The 19,540-nt window shown below is 37.9% G+C and overlaps 1 protein-coding gene across 5 annotated transcripts in view; it reads left to right on the forward strand.

Annotated features, from left to right (window-relative positions):
* The window catches only part of LOC131164666 (probable magnesium transporter NIPA4), a 33,586-nt gene that overhangs the window by 3,072 nt on the left and 10,974 nt on the right, over window positions 1–19,540 (forward strand). For all 5 annotated transcript variants that reach the window (XM_058122024.1, XM_058122027.1, XM_058122023.1 and 2 more), the window contains 5 exons: window positions 1,346–1,436; window positions 1,512–1,672; window positions 1,798–1,925; window positions 2,015–2,152; window positions 17,108–17,200. In XM_058122024.1, the coding sequence (XP_057978007.1) occupies window positions 1,346–1,436; window positions 1,512–1,672; window positions 1,798–1,925; window positions 2,015–2,152; window positions 17,108–17,200 (611 nt within the window). The remainder of the gene's footprint in view (window positions 1–1,345; window positions 1,437–1,511; window positions 1,673–1,797; window positions 1,926–2,014; window positions 2,153–17,107; window positions 17,201–19,540) is intronic.

Here is a 19,540-nt window from a genome sequence, read left to right on the forward strand (position 1 = left end):
AAGATGAGCTGGTTTCCCACTGCCCTGATCCAACTTTTTCTGCAATTCTCTGACCTTAAAACAGCCAGCTGATGTATGATGCAAATAGAGCAGGAGTTCCAGTTTCCCTTTGTGGTGGCTGCTCAACATAAATAGTTTTTTTTCATGCTGACCACTGTGGCTCCACACCACTTTTGCCAATTGCTATCTTTCCACATCTTTTCCCTCGATCATTTTCTGTTTCTGCTGCGTTTCAATACTCTATCAACCATCATTCTTGGTTTCTCTTCCCAAATGAGCCAAATATCTTCTTCCAATGCATTAGAAGTCTTTAAAGTTTTCTTATTCCCTGTGCTTTGACCAAGTAGCAAGACGCTCACAGATCCACCCTGGATCTTTGCATTCAACAAAGATTTATGAAAGAAATCCTTTGCCTCATTTAGTGAGTCTAAAAGAGCGTCTACTCTATCCATCGGGGTCATGTAGTTGATCATTGTGCTTCCTCACTGTTCCTTCATCCACATCAATCCTCTATCTCAGCGGGCTCATTAATCATCCTCCAGAGTTTTGTGCCATATCAGCTAGTGCACTCGTCATGCCAGCTTGCTTTTGGCCCTGCCTCTCTCCTACCCAGAAAAGTACACTCTGCCCTTTAGTTCATTTTGTGCATTTAAAAATTTTGATTGCAATCAATTGTTTTGGAATAATATCCATGAATTATTTTAAGAACTTGTTTCTTACACATTCCATTTGGTATGGATTTAAACATTCCAATATTTTATTATAATATCTAGTTCTTGCAAAATTTACAATAATTTTTTGTTTCCTATAGTAATCAGGAGGGACAATGGGGCATTACATGTAATCTGTCTAGAACTTCTGTTGCAAGGCTTGTGGGTTCTCTGTTTTTGAATAACTCTGTCTGATATTTCTACTGGTGCACTATATAGCACAGGCTAAATTGTTGCAGCGAAGTACAATTTGCTTAATTGGTTTCTTAAATTCCTTTCTCCTGCAGTGAAAGAGGGTAAAGAATCAAAAGATTATACACTTGTTTTTAGCATTAAGCTTTCGTGATATTGGTCTTTAAAATTGGAGCTGGCGAGGGAAATTATTTGTGGGCTGTTGCAAAAGTTTGAAACAATTTTGCTTCCTACTTTTAGATAATTTATTTTATGATTTTTATTCTGGTATTTCCCCTTCAGATATATTCTATAACCTATTCTTATCAGCAAGTATTTTTAGGCATTAGCCAATTATGTGGCTTTGTGTGTTTTCTCAGATATATGATTTTATTTATTTATTTATTTATTTTTTAATATACTGAAAGTGCAATTTCTAAAATGAGTGATTGCTATTGCACCAGTGGTCGTGGGGGAAATTGCTAACTTTGCAGCCTATGCATTTGCTCCAGCTATTCTAGTCACTCCCCTTGGTGCACTGAGCATTATTATCAGGCATGATGGAAAGTAACCTTAATTTTATGATTTATTGATCTGGTTTTTGGTGCTGACAGAAGTATTCTGTTGCAGTGCTGCACTTGCTCATATTATTCTACGGGAGAGACTACATGTTTTCGGTATTCTTGGTTGCGTTCTCTGCGTTGTGGGTTCTACAACAATTGTCCTGCATGCTCCGCAGGAACGTGGTATAGAATCTGTAAAAGAAGTTTGGGATCTTGCAACTGAGCCGGGTAATTTCGTTAATCTAAAATAATTTGTCTATTTTGCCAGGTATTATTCTGCACATGTTTATCTGAAATTTTATATAATTTTTGAGCTGTTATAAATTGTTTATGAACATATTTGTTTCTTGCAGCTTTCCTCTTGTATGCTGCTTTGGTGATAACAGCAGTGTTTGTACTCATAATCCACTTTATCCCACAATATGGCCACACACATATAATGGTTTATATTGGAGTTTGTTCTCTTGTGGGTTCTTTGTCGGTATGCGTTTTGATATTTTTGGTTTGTCTCTTCATTGTGTGTGTTTTCGTTTCCTCAAATATTTTTATTCTTACTGTATGCTTTGATAGGTTATGAGTGTTAAGGCACTCGGAATTGCCTTGAAGCTGACGTTATCAGGCACGAATCAATTGATTTATCCGCAAACATGGGCATTCGCTATAGTTGTAACTACTTGTGTGATTACTCAAATGAACTATTTAAACAAGGTAGAATGTCTCTTCTTCTTCTTCTTCGTCTTCTTCTTCTTCTTCTCATTTTCAATTTTTTTTTTCCTTATCAATTTTTTTTTTTTTAAATTTTTTCTCCATCTATGACCTGCATTAACATAGCATAAAAATGATTTCAAATTTTTCTTGACCGTATATGTGAAATTAGTGCCTATGGATATATTCTTCTGTCTGTAACTTCTTTCATAGCTGTCACACAAATTTTTTGATACAAAATGATAGATTTCCTTAAATAGAAAGAATGTACAAAAACAAAAGATAACAATGAAAAACCTACAATCAAAATAACGATGCCTGCCAATGTTGGGATCTGAAAAGCACAACCCTTTAAAGCAACCAGCTGCAAAAGACCAGAGTGGGGCCATATAATGAGTCCTATCCCAGAGCAAAGGATGTGTCATCTTCTTAAGATGCACATTCTGTTCCAACAAAACATCTTCCCAGAAATGTATTCGAGAACCATTACTGAAAATAAATCTGGTATAAAGGATAAAGGGAAAAAATCTCCAAAATACTCTTCTGAGGACTCTCAATGAATGTCTTGTTCCCTAATTTGCATCCATCCCCTTTGCATGCCAAATTTATTTTTAATAACTTCGTGCCAGAGGGACTTCTCTAAGGGAAACTGCCAAAGCCATTTACCTGTTGAAGCAGTGTTTTTAGACACCAACTTATCAGAACCCAAATCCCTGTCCATCTTAGACCTACAAACAATCTCCCAACTGACCAAAAGATCCCTCTTCCCCCCGACCCTGGAGGTCTGAACCAAAAGAAATCTCTTATAACTTTATTGATTTTACCAGCTACCCTACAGGAATTCCACAAATAGACAAATATTAAAGAGGGATACTAGAAAGACAGGCCTGGATAAGGGTGATACTACCATCCATATTAAATAAACCCATTGAGACAGTTAAGACACCTCAACAATTGGATCCCAAAAACTTACACACCTCTAGCACCCTAAGGAATGCTCTAAATAAGTCAAGGCGCAAGGCGCACTGAGGCACAAAGGGTATTTGGAGCCTAGGTGCGAGGCAAAAGTGCACCCCTCACTGAGGTGAGGCATGCATTTATTAAAATTGTCTGTAAGGTACCCTACATAATGGATTCTTAAAATATCAAAATACTCAATACTACGACATAAAAATGAATGCTATAACACAAATTTTCAATAGTTTGCAATGTTCATGTCTTAAGTTCCAAAAAATAGAAGCAGAAATAAGCACTAGGGAAATAAAAGGAAGCATCAAAAGCAGCAGCACTGCAGCTCTGAGATGCCAGAAATTCCAGGTTGCAGAAGCAGAAATGTTGAGAAAAAGAGACGCTTTTGGCAAAAAAACAGCTCAGTTTCCTCCTTGGATGAATATATTTTGATTCCATCAATGATATATGGTCCCCCTCTTGTGTTGATCCTCCTGTTCGTACCCTAATCCCTCTTGAAAAATCTTCTGCCCCTCATCAAAATCCATTAGTTACTGATCTAGAGAAACATTTGAAGGCTTATGAATGGCAAAAAGCAAGCACAGACATCACTACCACCATCCATTCGCCTCCTCTACCCATCACTATTTCAAATTTTGGTTTTGGAGATTATCCCAATGTGACTCGGAATTGTCCATTGCTTGTTGGAAAGGTATTGAACATGTGCTTTGCAATCCTTAGTTGCGTATCCTTTCGCTCATTATGTTTCAGTTCTTCACCTTCCTAGTTCTATGCATTCTCTTGCCTTGTCTATTTCCTCAGTTTCTATCCCTTCTTTGCATGTTAAAGTAGTTGCTAACCTTGGGTGGAAGCATGTAGTGGATGTTGAAATGGATGCCTTGACCACTTGAGGGACATTCTTCCTCCTGATAAAGAGTTGGTTAGGTGTCGTTGGGCCTACACCATCAAATATCTTCTTGACGGCTCTATTGAATGACTTAAGGTTTGGTTGGATGCCAAGAGGTATACCCAAAGAAGGTTATGCCAATTATTTTAAGACCTCTCCTATTACTCGATTAAATGTTGTTCGTATATTGATCTCATTGGTAGTAAATTTTGAGTGACCCTTGTATTAGTTGATTGAAGAATGCCTTCTTGTATAGAGATTTGCAGGAGTAGGTATACATGGAGCAACCTCTTGGGTATGTTGCTTGGGGGGAGGATGGTAAATTTTGCAGGTTGCATAAGTCCATTTATGGTCTTAAATAGTCTCCTTGGGCCTAGTTTGACAAATTTATTGTTGTAGTCTCTGCATTTGTATGCAGTGCTACTATGATCATTCATTTTTTGTTTGCAAAAGGAAGACAGTTGTGGTACTTCTTTAGTTTATGTTGATAATGTCATCACAACTGGCAACGAACATGGTGGGATTGCAGCTGTTAAGTAGTGGCTTCAAGTAAAATTTCAAATGAAGGACTTGGGTGTTTTGTGTTATGTTCTTGGTTTCTTGGGAGCTAAATCAGTTGATACCCCTGTGTATCCCAATGTGAAGTTGTCTAGGGATGTTGGACTAGACTTTGAAGACAAACCGACGTAAAGGTCGTTGGTTGGCAAGTTGATATGCTTGATTGTAACTAGACCTGGCATCTCTTTTGCAGTGGGGGTGGTCAATCAGTTTATGGAAAATCCCAAATAACCACATTAGTATGCTATTTGTAGGGATTTTTTGTGGTATTTTGAAGGCTTTCCTGACAAAGGTTTGATGTAAAAATGTAATAGAAATTGTGAGATTGTGTGATACTCTGATGCAAATTGGGCTGAATCTATCAAAGGTAAACTACTGGATATTATACACTTGTGGGAGGTAATATGTTACTTGGCGTAGCAAGAAACAAACTATTGTAGCAAGATCTAGTGTTGAAGCGTAATATCGATCTATGACCCATACTATGAGTGAGCATATGTGGTTGAAGTCTCTTATGTCAAAGATGGGATTCTTGGTAACAAAGCCAATATGCATTTTGTGTTAATCAAGCTGCCATTTGTATTGCTAGCAATCCAGTGTTTCATGAGAGGACAAAGCACATAGAAGTTGATTGTCATTTTGTGAGGGATGCTTTGTTGAAGAAGGTTATGAGGACTCCTTTAGTGAAATCTATCGATTAGTTAAGCAATGTTTTACCGAAGTCTTTATTTAAGCCCATTTTGTCTAATGTTTGTTACAAGCTAGGTTTGGGTAATATTTATACACCTTCACTTTGAGGGGGAGCATTAGAAGAGAATATGTTATTTTGATAATTTGGTTGTGTGAATGGGGGTATTTTTGTCTCTAAGAATTTATTATTATTAATAATATGTACGAAGGCAGACGTGGGGCTGTATGTAGACTCCAGGAAACTGCAGCTTAGTTTTTTCCTCCTCTTTTCTCTTCCTCTTCTTCTTCTCTCCATCTCTAACTTTACAACAGTTATGTTTTGAGCTGGTTTCTAGGCCAGCAACAAACCTCTGTCTTGGTTTGTAAGTAAAGGAAGGGGGAGAAAATGCCAATGCTCCAACTCAAGGAGAATGGCTTTGGCAGGTTCCTTGCTTTAACAAGAATTAATGTAGGTGGCTCCAAAGGATGGTGTAGAATCTCATTGAATTCTTCCTAGGCTGTATGAAGAGTCAATAAAATTGGTTTAGTTGAGACCTCTAGTTGCTGTGCCCCCCTTTGCAGCAAAGAAGGGACTCTTCATATGTTGAATCAACTAGAAGTGTGGCAGACAGCTAAATCCCTTTCGTTTCTATTTTGAAAATAGTTGGCATCTTCTCCCAAGCCTAGGGTGTTTGACCATTTAAAAAATTTGCTTGAGGGCCTTCTTAGGTCCAAAAGCTTGTTCTTCATTTTTCAGCCCAAAATCTAGCCCTTTTAATTCGTTCATTTAAAGTACTGACATAGAGATCGCTCACTTCCCCTTTTACCGTAGGCCTGAAACTCAAATGTTTTCCCAAGTAGCCTGGTTGAAGCTGAGGTGGTTCAGGATTGTTTAGTAAATCCCATTTGTAGAAGCACTAGCCTTGGTTCCAATGATTGACATGTCATTCTTGGACTTCAACACATGGAAACGATATCACGAAATTTTGAGGAATACACATTGATGGCATAGTAGTTAGAGGCGCGAGGCGAGCCGAGGCGCAAAGGGTCTTTGAAGCCGAGGTGCGAGGCGCGAGGCGAAGGCGCGCGCCTCATGAAGGTGAGGCGCACAATTATTAAAATGGGGTAAAATGTCTATTTGGGGTAATTGATATATGAACATATGAATATCTAGTAATATTAGAATTTAAAATGCCAAAAAACTCAATTACAAAATTGAAAATTTAGCCCAAAAGCATCAACAATTCAACATAGTTCAACATCAAAAGAAAAGAGTACAAATCAAAAAATAGTAGCTATATTTCAATAAAATAAATAAATATTATGTATTAGTTATAATTTATAAACTCACATTAATTAAACTAAATATTACAAATTAAAAAATAATAGCTAAATTTCAGTAAAAAGAATAAATATTATGTATTAGTTATAACTTATAAACTTGCATTAATTAAACTAAATATTTAATTAGTAATTACATATAAAGAAGAAGAAGAGAAAGAGTAGCCAAATTTCAATAAAAAGAATAAATATTATGTATTAGTTATAATTTATAAACTTACATTAATTAAACTAAATATTACAAATTTAAAAACAGTAGGTAAATTTCAGTAAAAAAAATAAATATTATGTATTAGTTATAATTTATAAGCTTAAATTAATTAAAGAAAGTATTTAATTTATAAGCTTACATATAAAGAAAAGAAAAAGAGAAGCAGCAGGCAGCAGGCAGCACACAGGCAGCAGGAAGAAGAAGAAGAAGAAGAAAAAGAGAAGCAGAAGGCAGCAGGCAGCTGTCAGCAGCACGTAGCACGCAACAAGCAGGGAGCAGGAAGAAGAAGAAGAAGAAGAACTCGCGAGGGCTCCTGCTGGTTGGAAACGAAGTCGCGAAGGGTCGTGCTTCTTCAAAATGTCAAAGACGAACTCACGATCCTGGTTCGAAGCTCGAAGACGAAGTAGCGAAGGCTCCCGGCTGGTTCGAAGGCTCGCGGACGAGCTCACGTTGCTGGTTCGAAGAATCGCGAAGGCTCCTGCTGGTTCGAATGTGCATGAAGTTCCCTTTAAAAAATACAAGTGTTGCACCACTAATGCTTCACATCATTGTGAAAATGGCCCTTCTCCACGAAGCCTTCTCTCCTTCTTTCTATTGAAGCTTCAAAAGAAAGAGAAAGCATGCTGCCCAAAATAGGATAAATGTGTTGCATGCCAAAGACACCAAAAAGCTTTTTCCAAATCACCTATTAATAGCAGCAGTGCAAGAACAGATGAGATATGGTAAGAGCTGTCGAACACCCCTCCCAGCCACATCGATGTTTGACAATGATCTACATTCGACGACTATATTAGCTCGTTTGAAGGCTTGAAGCCTTTTTTTTATTAAGCAGTCAAACACTTGAACTTGAAGCTTCTTCTCTCTCGGTTGCAATAGAAAGGAAATTTGAGTACTTTGCTTTCGTGTGAATGGGTTTCTCTGTCTCTCATGAAATGACTCTCATCGCTTGAAATTGAACATAGCTGTGCTAATAGCAAATGTAAAGGTGCTTGGTGCTGATTGAAGGTAAATACTTTGATTTGAGCTTGGAGAAGGAGGGGTACGACCCCTTATTTGTATGTGTTCGAGAACAACATCTCTCGAAATCGTTTAATTAAACTCTTAAAGGAGGTAGCTTTTTGGATTGCCAATGACTTATCCACGTTCATTTGGTTGGATAGGGGATCCAGAAACGCAATGTCGATTAGGTGGACAAGGGTGGGTAAGCTTTTGGAGCTAGGGTTGAGGGAGAAAGGGAAGAACTTTTTGGTTTTTTATTCCTGGAGGTGTAAAAGGTATGGATGGCAAATATTTTTGGATATGTTCTGTGAGTTTGCAAAGGAGTTTTGTCTTGATCTTGAAGAAGCTGGTGCATCAAGCTTTTCACATCATAGGTCGTGGAGTAAAGTGGTACTAGAAGGTAAACCAGGCAAAGGTGATGTAAGTTGTTTGAATAAGATCATTTAAGTTTTCGGTGTGGGGGAGATGTATGATTAAGGATTCTGGACTGATGTTTCTAGATAATGCCACATCATATTCGTCGGAGAACATAAAAAAAGTGAAAATGCATAGGGCTTTGGTGATCGCTATGAGCGCCGTAGAGGCAGCTAGGGTTGCTGTCGGAAAGGTGAGGGCACGAAGGCTGAGCTGGTTTGGTTGGTCCTTATCTTGGGCTTGGTTTAGGTATGTGAGAGAGGAAGTTCATATTTCTTGCTAAAATTGGGCCATTTAATAGAACAGGCCCAAGGTTTAAATAATAATTCTTTGTTCCTTTTTGTGGGCCCCAAAGAGGGTTCTTCCCAACAGAGTTTTTTCAATTGGGTCTTGCTTTCGAAAAGGCCCATTGTGAGGGTGCAGGTGACCAGGCTCATCTCATGCCCGATCCCATTAGTGATCAGGTCCATTCTTTGGCCAAAATTCACAGATATCAGAAAAGGAAGTTGGGAGCAGTCAGATTATTGTTAACGAAGTCAAAGGCCTCACTGTATACATGAAAAAGTTACAGCAGATAAACATTCAATGGTTTTTCAGGATGGCTTTAGCTTGGTTTCAAAAACTGTTTGAGAAGAAATTGATGATATTTATAAAATGTCAGTGGGTTGTTGATTTTGGTTTTGCAGAAGGGTTAGAGGTTGGTATATCTGGGAGTAATGGAAAAAAAGGAAGCTAGCTTGTGTACAAAATTTGATACTTTTGGTTTTAAATATGAAAAATCTAAAGGCCCAAAGGTGTCTGCTCATTGAAAGGCTGCTCTTATGGGTGCAGAAATGAGGAGAGTATATGGTGCGAAGAGAGAGTATTTTGGTGAGAAGGTCAAAGATTTCAAAAAGGAGATTCTGTAGGCGATTTGAGTATGTTGTGGAAGATGCACTTGCTAAGATGAAGGATATAGGAATTAATGGCACTAGCAAGGGAAATGAGGTAAAAAAATGGGGAAATTTTTCAGATAACAATAGTGATGACATTAGTGAGTTTGAATGTGATGGGGTTTGTTGTTTGATGAGAATTAGGAATAATATGATTGTTTTTCTGAATGCTGTGATGATCTTTGGGGACCTTTCATATGTTCATCCAACACTATTGGAAGGATTGGCGGGGGTCTCTGTTTTTTATTACAAGGTGTTGATTTCTATGAAGGATTTAGAAGCCCAAGATATATTGGATAAATTGGATTTGAAAATGAGTGATGCTGGAGGAATGGAAGTGCGTTTTATTGGGGGTAAATTCAAAGCGAAGAAGGGTCAAAGGTAGTTTGCAAATCTGAAGTGTTTAGTGAATTATGGGATTCCTTGGTTAACTGTTATTTTTCTGATTTTGTCTTTTTGTTTTTGTGCTTATTTATTTATTTTTCCCCTGGTGGACTTCTTGCCCGTTCAGTTAAAAAAGAACAAATGAGATATTGTCTCATCACTCAAACATATACCAATGCTTTATTGGATTTTTCTTCTAAAGGAGATCATTATACAAGCCTTGGTTTTGGAAAGAATCTTAGAATTTCAAATTAAGAAATGTAGCTGAAAATGAACAACATTGGAAACATGCCACAATGAGTAGAGAACAATTTAGTGCCTTTGGACAATTTATAATTCACTATATCTCTTGTATTTGCTTTTTTGCATGTTATTCCCTCCTCTCTTCCTCTGGATCTGATTAAAGGAAGGTATGGAGGAGAACTTCCTCAAGTCGGTGTGGATCGAAAGCAACACTTTCAATCTGCACCTAGAAAAGGTTGGGAAGGAGGTTTTGTTCATTTGCAAGAGATCTTGACTAACTAGACAATGGATTACGATCCCTCTTTCAGCCGCAAGATAGGTTTGTTATTTGTCTTTCGTCTTCTAAAATTTGGAATGCTTCTCTTGTCACAAAACATTTGGTAGAATGCATTTTTTGGTGGCAAGTAGTTGAATGACAAAGGTCGGTTGGATTTGGGAGTGCAATTCGAATGACAAAAGAAGCTCTATATTCATTCTAGGGGCCTCGAAAGAGGAAAGCAAATGTAGTTTTGTTGTAGCTTTGGGGTTTGCGAGAGTTATGTAGAAGGTTCCTAACCCCAATAGGGGGGTAGGAATGAGCTTGTAGAACCAAATGATCAACAAAGTTGGAATGATGCCTTAATAGGAGATACATTGCCAAAGGTGCAGCAGGGTGGGTGGTTTTATGACACCTCTGAAGGCATGATGCGGCCTTCGGTGGATGTGATGATGATGGTTTCAGAGGGCATCGTTTCAGCTTGGGATTGTGAGGTGGAAGAGGGCAAAAATCTGGGCAGTCTAGAATAATGAAGTGGACTTGGAGTTGGCAGGAGGTATGTAGAAGGTTCCTAACCCCAAGAGAGAGGTAGGAATGAGCTTGTAGAATCAAATGATCAATGAAGTTGGAATGATGCTTTGATAGGAGATACGTTGCCAAAGGTGCTGTAGGGTGGGTGGTTTTGTGGCACCTCTAGAGGCATGATGCAACCTTCGGTGGATGTGATGTTGACAGCTGGTACGGATGGCATCGTTTCAGCTTGGGTTTGTGCGGTGTAAAAGGGCTAAAGGGGCACTCTAGAATAATAAAGTGGGCTTGGAGTTGGGTGGGCTGGGTATTATACACATTTCTTTGAACTTGGGTCTTCTGATGGATGTTTTTGGGCTTGATTCAACTAAATTTGTAGGGCAGCTTGTTTCAACTAATTTATACTCTCCAAAGCTAGCCCAACACAAACCTCAGGCTTTGCAAGTTTCTCCCATTAGAAATCAAGCCCAATGCCAACTGAATAACTTCATTGGCAGTCCATGGGTTTAGGTAAATCTCCTTGCAAACAGGCTCAAAGCATGGGAAAGACTTGTGTGATATAGGCGTTGAAACAGGTGGACAAGCGAGCTTGGTCTTGGTCAAAGCAAGGAGGTGGAGAAGTAGTGTCATGGTGCTTCCTCCTTGATGAGGATGGTCAGTGTGAATGAGCGCACGAGATATTTTCTAGTGGGCTGAGAGTGGGGTGGGGGGGGATGGGTTATCTAGAAGATAGATGAGCTTACTAAAAGGGTTTCTAGGGAGGATGGTTGTTAAGAGGTACATAGGGAGGATTATTGTACATACGACTGCTCAAGTTGGGAATCACGGTGGTGCAAGTCCCAGTAACAACGAGCCTCAGGTTGTTTGAGGCAGCAATATCACAGGGTTACACTTGTTTTGGGGGGGGGGGGGGTTAAAGTGGGGGGGAAAAGGGATGACTCAATTGTGAGGCTGTGGCAGATGCGATGCTAGTTAAGTTCTTGAAAAGACAAAGTTGATGGTAATTTTTACATTGAGGATTCAAATGGGTTGAAAATCGATTAAAAAAGATGTTTAGTGAGGAAATTCCTACGGAGGAAAAGGAAATGGGGTGATGAATCAGACAAGGAAGGTGATGTGGGTAGTGATTTTGATCTTGATAAAGACAACTTTTGATGGAAAAAGAAGAAATTTCATTAAAAGATCATGAATGTACAAAGAGGAGAATAAGATATCCTCCTAGAAACGTGACAAAGGCTACTTTAGCTGAGGTTCGTGAACTACTTGGTTATGGATCAGATTATTTTGATTTTATTGGCATTCCTTCTTTGTAATCTTCATCTTGAATGGATGATTTAATGGGAATTAGTGGTTTGGGAAATGTTGAAATAGAAAAAGCATAAGACAAAATTGAGCAGAATGAGACTGGTGTCTCGCCTGCCCATGTCTCTCATTTTAAACATTTACTGGATAAAAAAGGTATATGGTTAGCAGATTTAGGGGGAAAGGAAGTCCACTTGTATGGTGGTAAAATTAAGGCTAGGATGGGACAACCAAAATTGGCTAATTTGCAGTCCTCCATCAATTACGGTGGGAAAGAATTGAAAAGAGGTTTTCTTAGGTAGTGTTTTGTTTAGGTTTAGGTAGTGCTTTGGGTGGTGGGTAGTTGTGGTTTGGTTTGTGGGCAGCTGTGGTCAGCTGTGGTTTGAGTTGTCTATAGTCTTTCTCTTTCTTTTCTTTGAGGTTTTCTTCTCCTCTCTTGTTTGTTTCTCTTTCTGTCTTAATATATCTTCTTAAAGAACAATTTTCCAGATAAATTCTCTGAAGAGTTAAAAATCATCCATCATTCACAACCAAAAAAAAAAAAAAAAGAAAAAAGAATCAAGAGCATTTAGCAAGAGAGCCTGATCATCTGTCTCCCTCTTATTTGGATTACGGAAGAAAATGGAAGTTTGATGGAAACACATCCCCTTGGTGAAAGAACAAATGAAAAATTGGAGCATCATTGAGAGTAGAAAGCTGATGAAGGCAGGAGGAGCTTCCCCAACCCAACAATATTCCTAAAACCGAAATTATCTGGTATCAACATTATTCCTCAATTATAGGAAAAACAAATGCGAGATTTGCAAAATGAATTTTCAAAAAACTAGCATAGTTTCCATTGACCCTAGCTCATAACACCACGCATTATGTTGAAGCATATACTTGATATGGATTACTCCATGCCACTAGCAGTTGGATTCTAAAGGGATCAACCATAAACCACTTCCTGCTAAGGAAATATTTTTTCCCTTAAATTCCGCATACCTGGAAGATCCTCCCTCTCAGATCTAAGCAGAATCCCCCATCTAACAAGATGATTCCTGACTAATACCTAGATCCAATCACTAACAATTCATCATAATCTTTCTAACTAATGGGCAGCATGCACTAGTATCTTAAAGAGGGATAAATAATGCAAAGGAATTGAAGAGGCAACGTTTAGTTAGAGCAACTCAATCCCCAAGAGTGAAACAGGAGTCCTGCCACTACTGTAACCTCCTAGAGATCTTCTCAACCACTGGGTCTCAAAATGAAATGGAAGTCAGATTATTGCCTGTGGGAGTGGCCAAAATACATATCCTGCCACCAAAGCAAATTGAAAAATAACATTAGTCTTCACATATACCCTCAATCCCACTCTTAAACCAGTTAATCCTAGGGCTAGAGATGAGCTAAAAAATTTGCCAAAATTGTTAAAATGTTAAGAGATTCTTTTAATGTCCTCAAATAGGGGGGGGAAAAAAAATGGTTTCTGCAAACTGTAAGTGAGAAATAGGCACCTCCTCAGATCCTACTCTTGTTCCATGAACAGTATTCTCCACTTTTCTATTCATCATCCTATTCAATACATGTCCTACCACAGTGAAAGGAAAAGGCTCTGAATGATCTCCATCTCTCACATCCTTCTTAAATGCAAACCAGGGCAGAGGTTCCATCAATTATGCATGAAACAGTGTATCCATTGAAGAGAACCCTACCAAAAACGCATAGTTTACACTATTGTGAGTAAACAAATGACAAGAAATAATGTAAAATTCCTTTTTTTTTTTTGGTGATCTTGATGACTAAAATTAAAATAATATGATATTGGAGAGTATATCATGTCCTATACTAGAGAAGAGCAATGTTTTTCTCTTTCGCGCGAAGACTTCTCCACCTCTCATCTTGTTATCACGCTTTTTCATGGTGCTGTTAGTTCTTGATGGTGGGGGTTCATTCAGTCCGGATTGAAGGGAAACTCTTTGATATGAGATTGGATAAGTGGGAAAGGTTGTAGCTTTGTTTGTTCTTGAGAAGAATCGGCAACTCAATCGGCGGTAAGACTTTCATCAGCTGCAGAAACGTGGTTCTTGCAGGGAGTTTCGTCTCTTTTTGGAAGGTTAAGCAAGGAATTTTTGAAGCTTTCTGGTGGTTACGTTAACTATTGGATGGTGATTGATGTGATGAGGGCAGGTAAGTTCTTGGAATTAGGGTATGGATGGAGAGGCAAAAGGTATTCTCTGTCCCTGAAAGGGCCGAATGTGATGGCTGGCGTTGATTTGGGTAATAATTTAGTGCTTTGGTGAGCTCTTTTCTTCCTGGCATTGATGGTGTAGGTAGCAAAAAGATCACTGAGAATCGTTCTTGGAGTTGGGCAGTTTCAGGAAGCACTAATGATGCTGGTGTTCATTTTCGGCTTCTAAGGCTGTGTTGGAGGCAGTGTGATCGTTTCTGGCGGGTAGATGTAAGAGGAACTCCTTCGGCCTGCTTGACACGATCAATCAACGTTGCTGAGGGCAAGGATTTTGGTTGAGAAGATTTGTCTAGAGGCGGCTATGATTCCTTGCATGGATGAAGGGATGATGAAGGTTGGGTGGGTTGGGCCTGGGTCTTTGACAATTACTTTAGACCCAGGCCAGTTGTTTGACAGCAATAAAGGCCTATTAAAACCTCTGATGGACCTTGGTAATGAGAAAGAAAACACACTTGGGCCTACTGAATGGGCAGGCTCAAAAGTCTATCCAGGTCCCCAATCAGAATGAAGCCCTGAGTCTTTCTTTTTAGAACCTGTAAGGTGAGACTTCTTCTATGTTCAGAGCAGAAGCAAGCTGCAACTGTCTCAGCACTTTGCTAGACTTGAAATCAGATCCACGGTGGTCAAGGGGAGAGGAATAGCTATTAACAAAACCGAAAAGAGGAGTTGGAATTAGAAAGGTTGGTTTCCAAAAAATTAACTAAAATTCTGGAGGGTGATTTTTCTCCTGTTCAGGAGGAGAATGTTACTGGGTAGGGTTTCAGGAATGAAATTGTGGGAGCTTCTTCTAAGAATCTTGATTCTTGTGAGGTTGAAATTCAGGACTTTATTGTTGTTTCGAAGGGAAATTCAGTTGATAAGAAAGAAAATTCAAATAATTTGAGGAGTCAAAAGATTTTCGTTTTCCATAAGGAAGTGCAAATGGGTTTTGAAATGAGGAAACATCTTGAGAAATGCAAGATTCACTTGGTGAGAAAACAAAAAAAAAATAAAAAAATCTTAAGAAAGACTCGAGGTGTTTCAAGTACTGTGGTGGAGCCAATTGGTGAGAAAGCTAGAAAGCTAGTACTTGCAAGGATAGTAAGAGATGGGTTGATGTTTCGGATGATGATGGTGTACGCAGTAGTGATTTTGTATGTCACGGGGGCTTATTTTTGGATCATATTTGGGATCAGTGTGGATATTCTTCCTAGTCTTTTTTTGATCACCTGAGGGACTTATCTTATGTGCTGCTGCCTCCTCTAGAAGGTTTAGATGGAATTAGTACTTTTTGAGGATGATGTTTCTAATGAAGGGCAAAAGGTAAAAGATGGAATTCTGCCCACTCCAGTTCAAGAAATTTCTGGTAAGGACCTTCAAGCTCGGAATTTGTTGGATTACCTGGGCCCTAATTTGTCTGAACACGGAGGAAATGAAGTGAGGCTTGATGGTGGTAAATCTAAGGTGAAGAAGGATCAGATTATGATGGGAAGGGCTTAAAGAGGACCTTTCTTGGTTGATTTTAGTTTATCATTATTTATTGTATATTTAACTTTTTTTTTTTGTGTTTGTTTTTGTTTTTTTTCCATTTTCCTTTTGATGATTTTGGTATCCTTTGTCTGATTGTATATTCTCCCTCTTAGTATGTCTTCTCTTTTTATCAAAAAATTTTACAACGTTATAAGCTGCAACCCGAGCAACCACTAGTCCACTTCTTCCACCCATACCCAAACCCAAACCCCTTCCTATCCAAAACCCTGCCAGGAAAACAACTCATAATCATGGGCTTTTTTAAAGTCTATTTTCAGATGAATCCCTTTTCTACCCTTTCTTGTCGCTAGCCATGGGAGCTGCATGCAGAATCTGCCCCTCCGATAGAAGCACTTTTGAGTCTCTGGGATTGTGTCAGCTTACACCTCACAGAACCAATTAACAAGAACTTTAGGCAAAATTTTGTGCACATAGTCACTAATAGGCCTAAGGTCCCTAGTCATCAAGGCTGACCCTTCTTCGTCAATGGGGTTATAAATGTAGATCTAATTTTCTGCCAATGACCCCATCAAAGAAAAAACTCACTAAAATCTTTCATAAGATCACATCTTACCAGATCCTAATAACTTTGGGGAAAAAAAATCAAGGTAACACAATCAGGCCTTGCACTTTAAAAGGCAAGGTACCCAAGTTGCCAAAGAAGTCTCACCCACTCACATCTCCCCAAAATCAATTTTATTAGTTATTACTTTTGTTGACCTTGAATGGGTAAGAGGAAAAAGACAAATAGAGAACTAGAGAAACGCACTTCCAAGGGTTTGCATGAGAAGCTGGTTGCTGCTAACATTACAATGAATACCATAATTTTTCATAATGTTGTGCTGTAGGGAGCCGACTTCTAAGGGAAAACCTCATAACCATTTTCACACCAAGCCATGTTCTTTACCGCAAATTTCCAAGTCATAAGCCCCCTTCTGATTTTGGGATCTTTTGGAACCACTTAGATAAAAGTACTTATCTAAAGGTTGTTTGAGATTACTTATTACAAGTACTTTTCTATTTCAGGAAAATATATATTTTTTTCAAAAAAGTACTTATTTTCTTTTAAAAAAAAAGTAGGTAGGAAAAGTACTTTAAATAAGTACTCATTTAAGCGTAAATGAAAGATTACTTATTGACTCAAGTACTTAATTTAAGTACTTGTCATAATTACTTATTTTTTAAGACATTCCCTCTTAATCACATACCGACTAACAAGATCCTTACTGCTGAATCATCAGCATTCTAATTCTAGAATTTGTTCAGCTGATCCCTAGACTCTCTAACTCGGGTTGAATTGGGATATTGGATCCTAGTCTTTTTTGTGATTGAGGTTCAAAAACATGGTCTTTGTTGGTTCTGCACTTCCATAAGTTTTGCAAGCTAATTTGATGTTACTGAATGGTAGTTTTTTATGATCTACATATTTTGATCAACCATTATAATTTTTTTTGCACAATGTTTCTTCTTTGCCAGGTTTTTGCTTTCTAATTAAATCTCTCAGTCAATGTATCTCAATTGCAGGCTCTTGATACATTTAACACGGCTGTTGTATCTCCCATATACTATGTTATGTTCACATCACTGACCATTTTGGCCAGTGTCATCATGTTTAAGGTAATTCCTCTTCTGATTTATAGGATATGGATCTGTTGCTTGATTAAATTTCATTTCTTAATTTCTTTGATGCTTCTTAGAGTAGTTACTAATATAGAAACAATTTGTCTAGTTCTGTGTTAAGTGTTAGAGGAGCTTGGCTTGAAATTGTAATGGCTATATTTTGTCATTTTGGCTTTTAGGATGTGTTTGAGTGTATGCTTTGTGTATTTTTGGACTGTTGATCCTTTTTACATATAGGCTTATCATTTAGTGCGTAGTTGTAGGATGTTCACTGTAAATGAGGTTAGGAGAGTGTGGATTGAGTTTTGTGGGGGCGTGTACAGGGAGCTTTATTATCTATTAAAGGGGTGTGCAGCTATGTCTTGGGTGAATTTGGTTGTATTTTCCAAAGAAGATTTTTAAGTGATAGATATCCAGCCTTTGGTTTGAAGACTCTTTGATGGTTTGGAAGCTTTTGGGAAGCAAACACTGGCAGCTGATGATTATTCTTCTGCTATGTTTTTGTGTACCCCTGGTACTGCTGCCATTTCTCTTTACAGGCAGGTGTAAATTGTGATAGACTTTGATGCATTTCTCACTTTTTGCATTGTTAGAAAACCACTTCACCTAAAAGCTTAAGCTATTAGGTTGTGGGCCAACAATGTATATCAAGCTTTAGTACTACCCTACACGTGCAGCCCAACAGCATGTGTAGATCACACACAAAATAGATAACACCCATTACAGGGAATATGATAATTTTTTTAAACACCAACAAAAAATGTGGGCAATGAGACTAGAACCCAGGTCCTCCTGGTAACCAGCTTTGATACCATGTTAGACGATCACTTCACCTAAAAGCTTAAGCTATTAAGTTGTGGGCCAACAATGTATATCAAGCTTTAACTTGCATATCATTTTGCAGACTAACCTTGTAATCTTGGGGGTATAGTAGGCTTTAGTTACTTTGCTTGTTTTTACATTTTTACTATTATTGTGATGGAACTGATAGATGTTTTATCAGCACTAGATTCATTTACTCCTCTTAATTTAAGGGCTGGTTTCTTTGGATTTTCATTTATTTGCCATGGCTGCAAAGGGGTGGTTGATGAAATGTGCTGGAGAGGTCTGTTTTAGCTGCAATAACAGATTGCATAACTTGCACTGGTAGTTAAAAAAATATGGTGATGTGGGGAAATGGTTTGGAAATAAACATGCTGACAGGTTATACTGAATAATTTGATTGTTATAGCTATGTGATAAATGATAATCAAAGGTAGGAAGATTTTATATTGCAGGCCTTATAGTCAAATTGGTCATATAGTTTGACTTTGTGTCAATTAATTATGCAGGATTGAGGCTATAGCACTTTCTTGACTGGTCAAAAATCATGGAGAATAATTTTGACCAGTCTTTTAAAAGGTGAAGGCATAAGGCAAGGCGTTTTACCCCTGGTAAGGCGACGTGTAAGCCTTTGGGAATTTAATTTTTATTAAAAATATACATGAATTAATTATAAATATTAAAATTTATATAAATTTTATTATATAGTTTTAAACCCTAAATAACTTGAAGTGGGCTAAAGTCAGAACTTCAAGTTCAAATTCTAGATCAAGTGTGCTTTTCTTGGTTAAAAAGTGCCATATGTCCCTGACATATATGTATGTATATGTGTATACACAACAAGAACAATAAAAAGCCTTAAGTCTCACTTGGTGTGGTCGACTACATGAATCTTTTTTTGCCAATTCTCTCGATCAAGAGCATTTTCCTCATTAGATTAAAGGCTATTAAATCCTTCCTCATTATCTCATTCCAAGTTAATTTAGGCCTATCCTTGCCCCTTTTCATGCTAGAAACAATAATTCACTCTTGTTAATAGGTGTTCAACTAAGCCTTTGTTTCAAATGTCCAAACCATCTAAGTGGCTCCTCCTTTATTTTGTCTTCAACCGGTGTTATGCCTAAATTATTGCGTATATGCTCGTTTCTTTATCTTTTAATGTTATACCACTCATCCACCTTAACATTCTGAACCATAAAGAATGCTTGGTCTTATAGCCGTCTTATAAAACTTCCTTTTTAATTTTAATGGTATTCTATGATCACACAACACACCTGACACACTCTTCCATTTTACACAACATGTTTTAATTTTATGTACTACATCTTTTCAATTTCCCCTTCCGCTTGCATAATAGGTCCAAGATATCGAAATCTATTAGTACTAATAATTTCTTAATTATCAAGTTTAATTTTCTCTCCACCGCCACTGCTTACATTGCTAAAATTACATTTCATATATTTTGTCTTATTTCTACTTATCCTAAACCCTTTAACTCTAATGTGGCTCTACAAA

The sequence above is a fragment of the Malania oleifera genome, chromosome 9, assembly GCF_029873635.1.
Source record: "Malania oleifera isolate guangnan ecotype guangnan chromosome 9, ASM2987363v1, whole genome shotgun sequence".
Taxonomy (NCBI): domain Eukaryota; kingdom Viridiplantae; phylum Streptophyta; class Magnoliopsida; order Santalales; family Ximeniaceae; genus Malania; species Malania oleifera.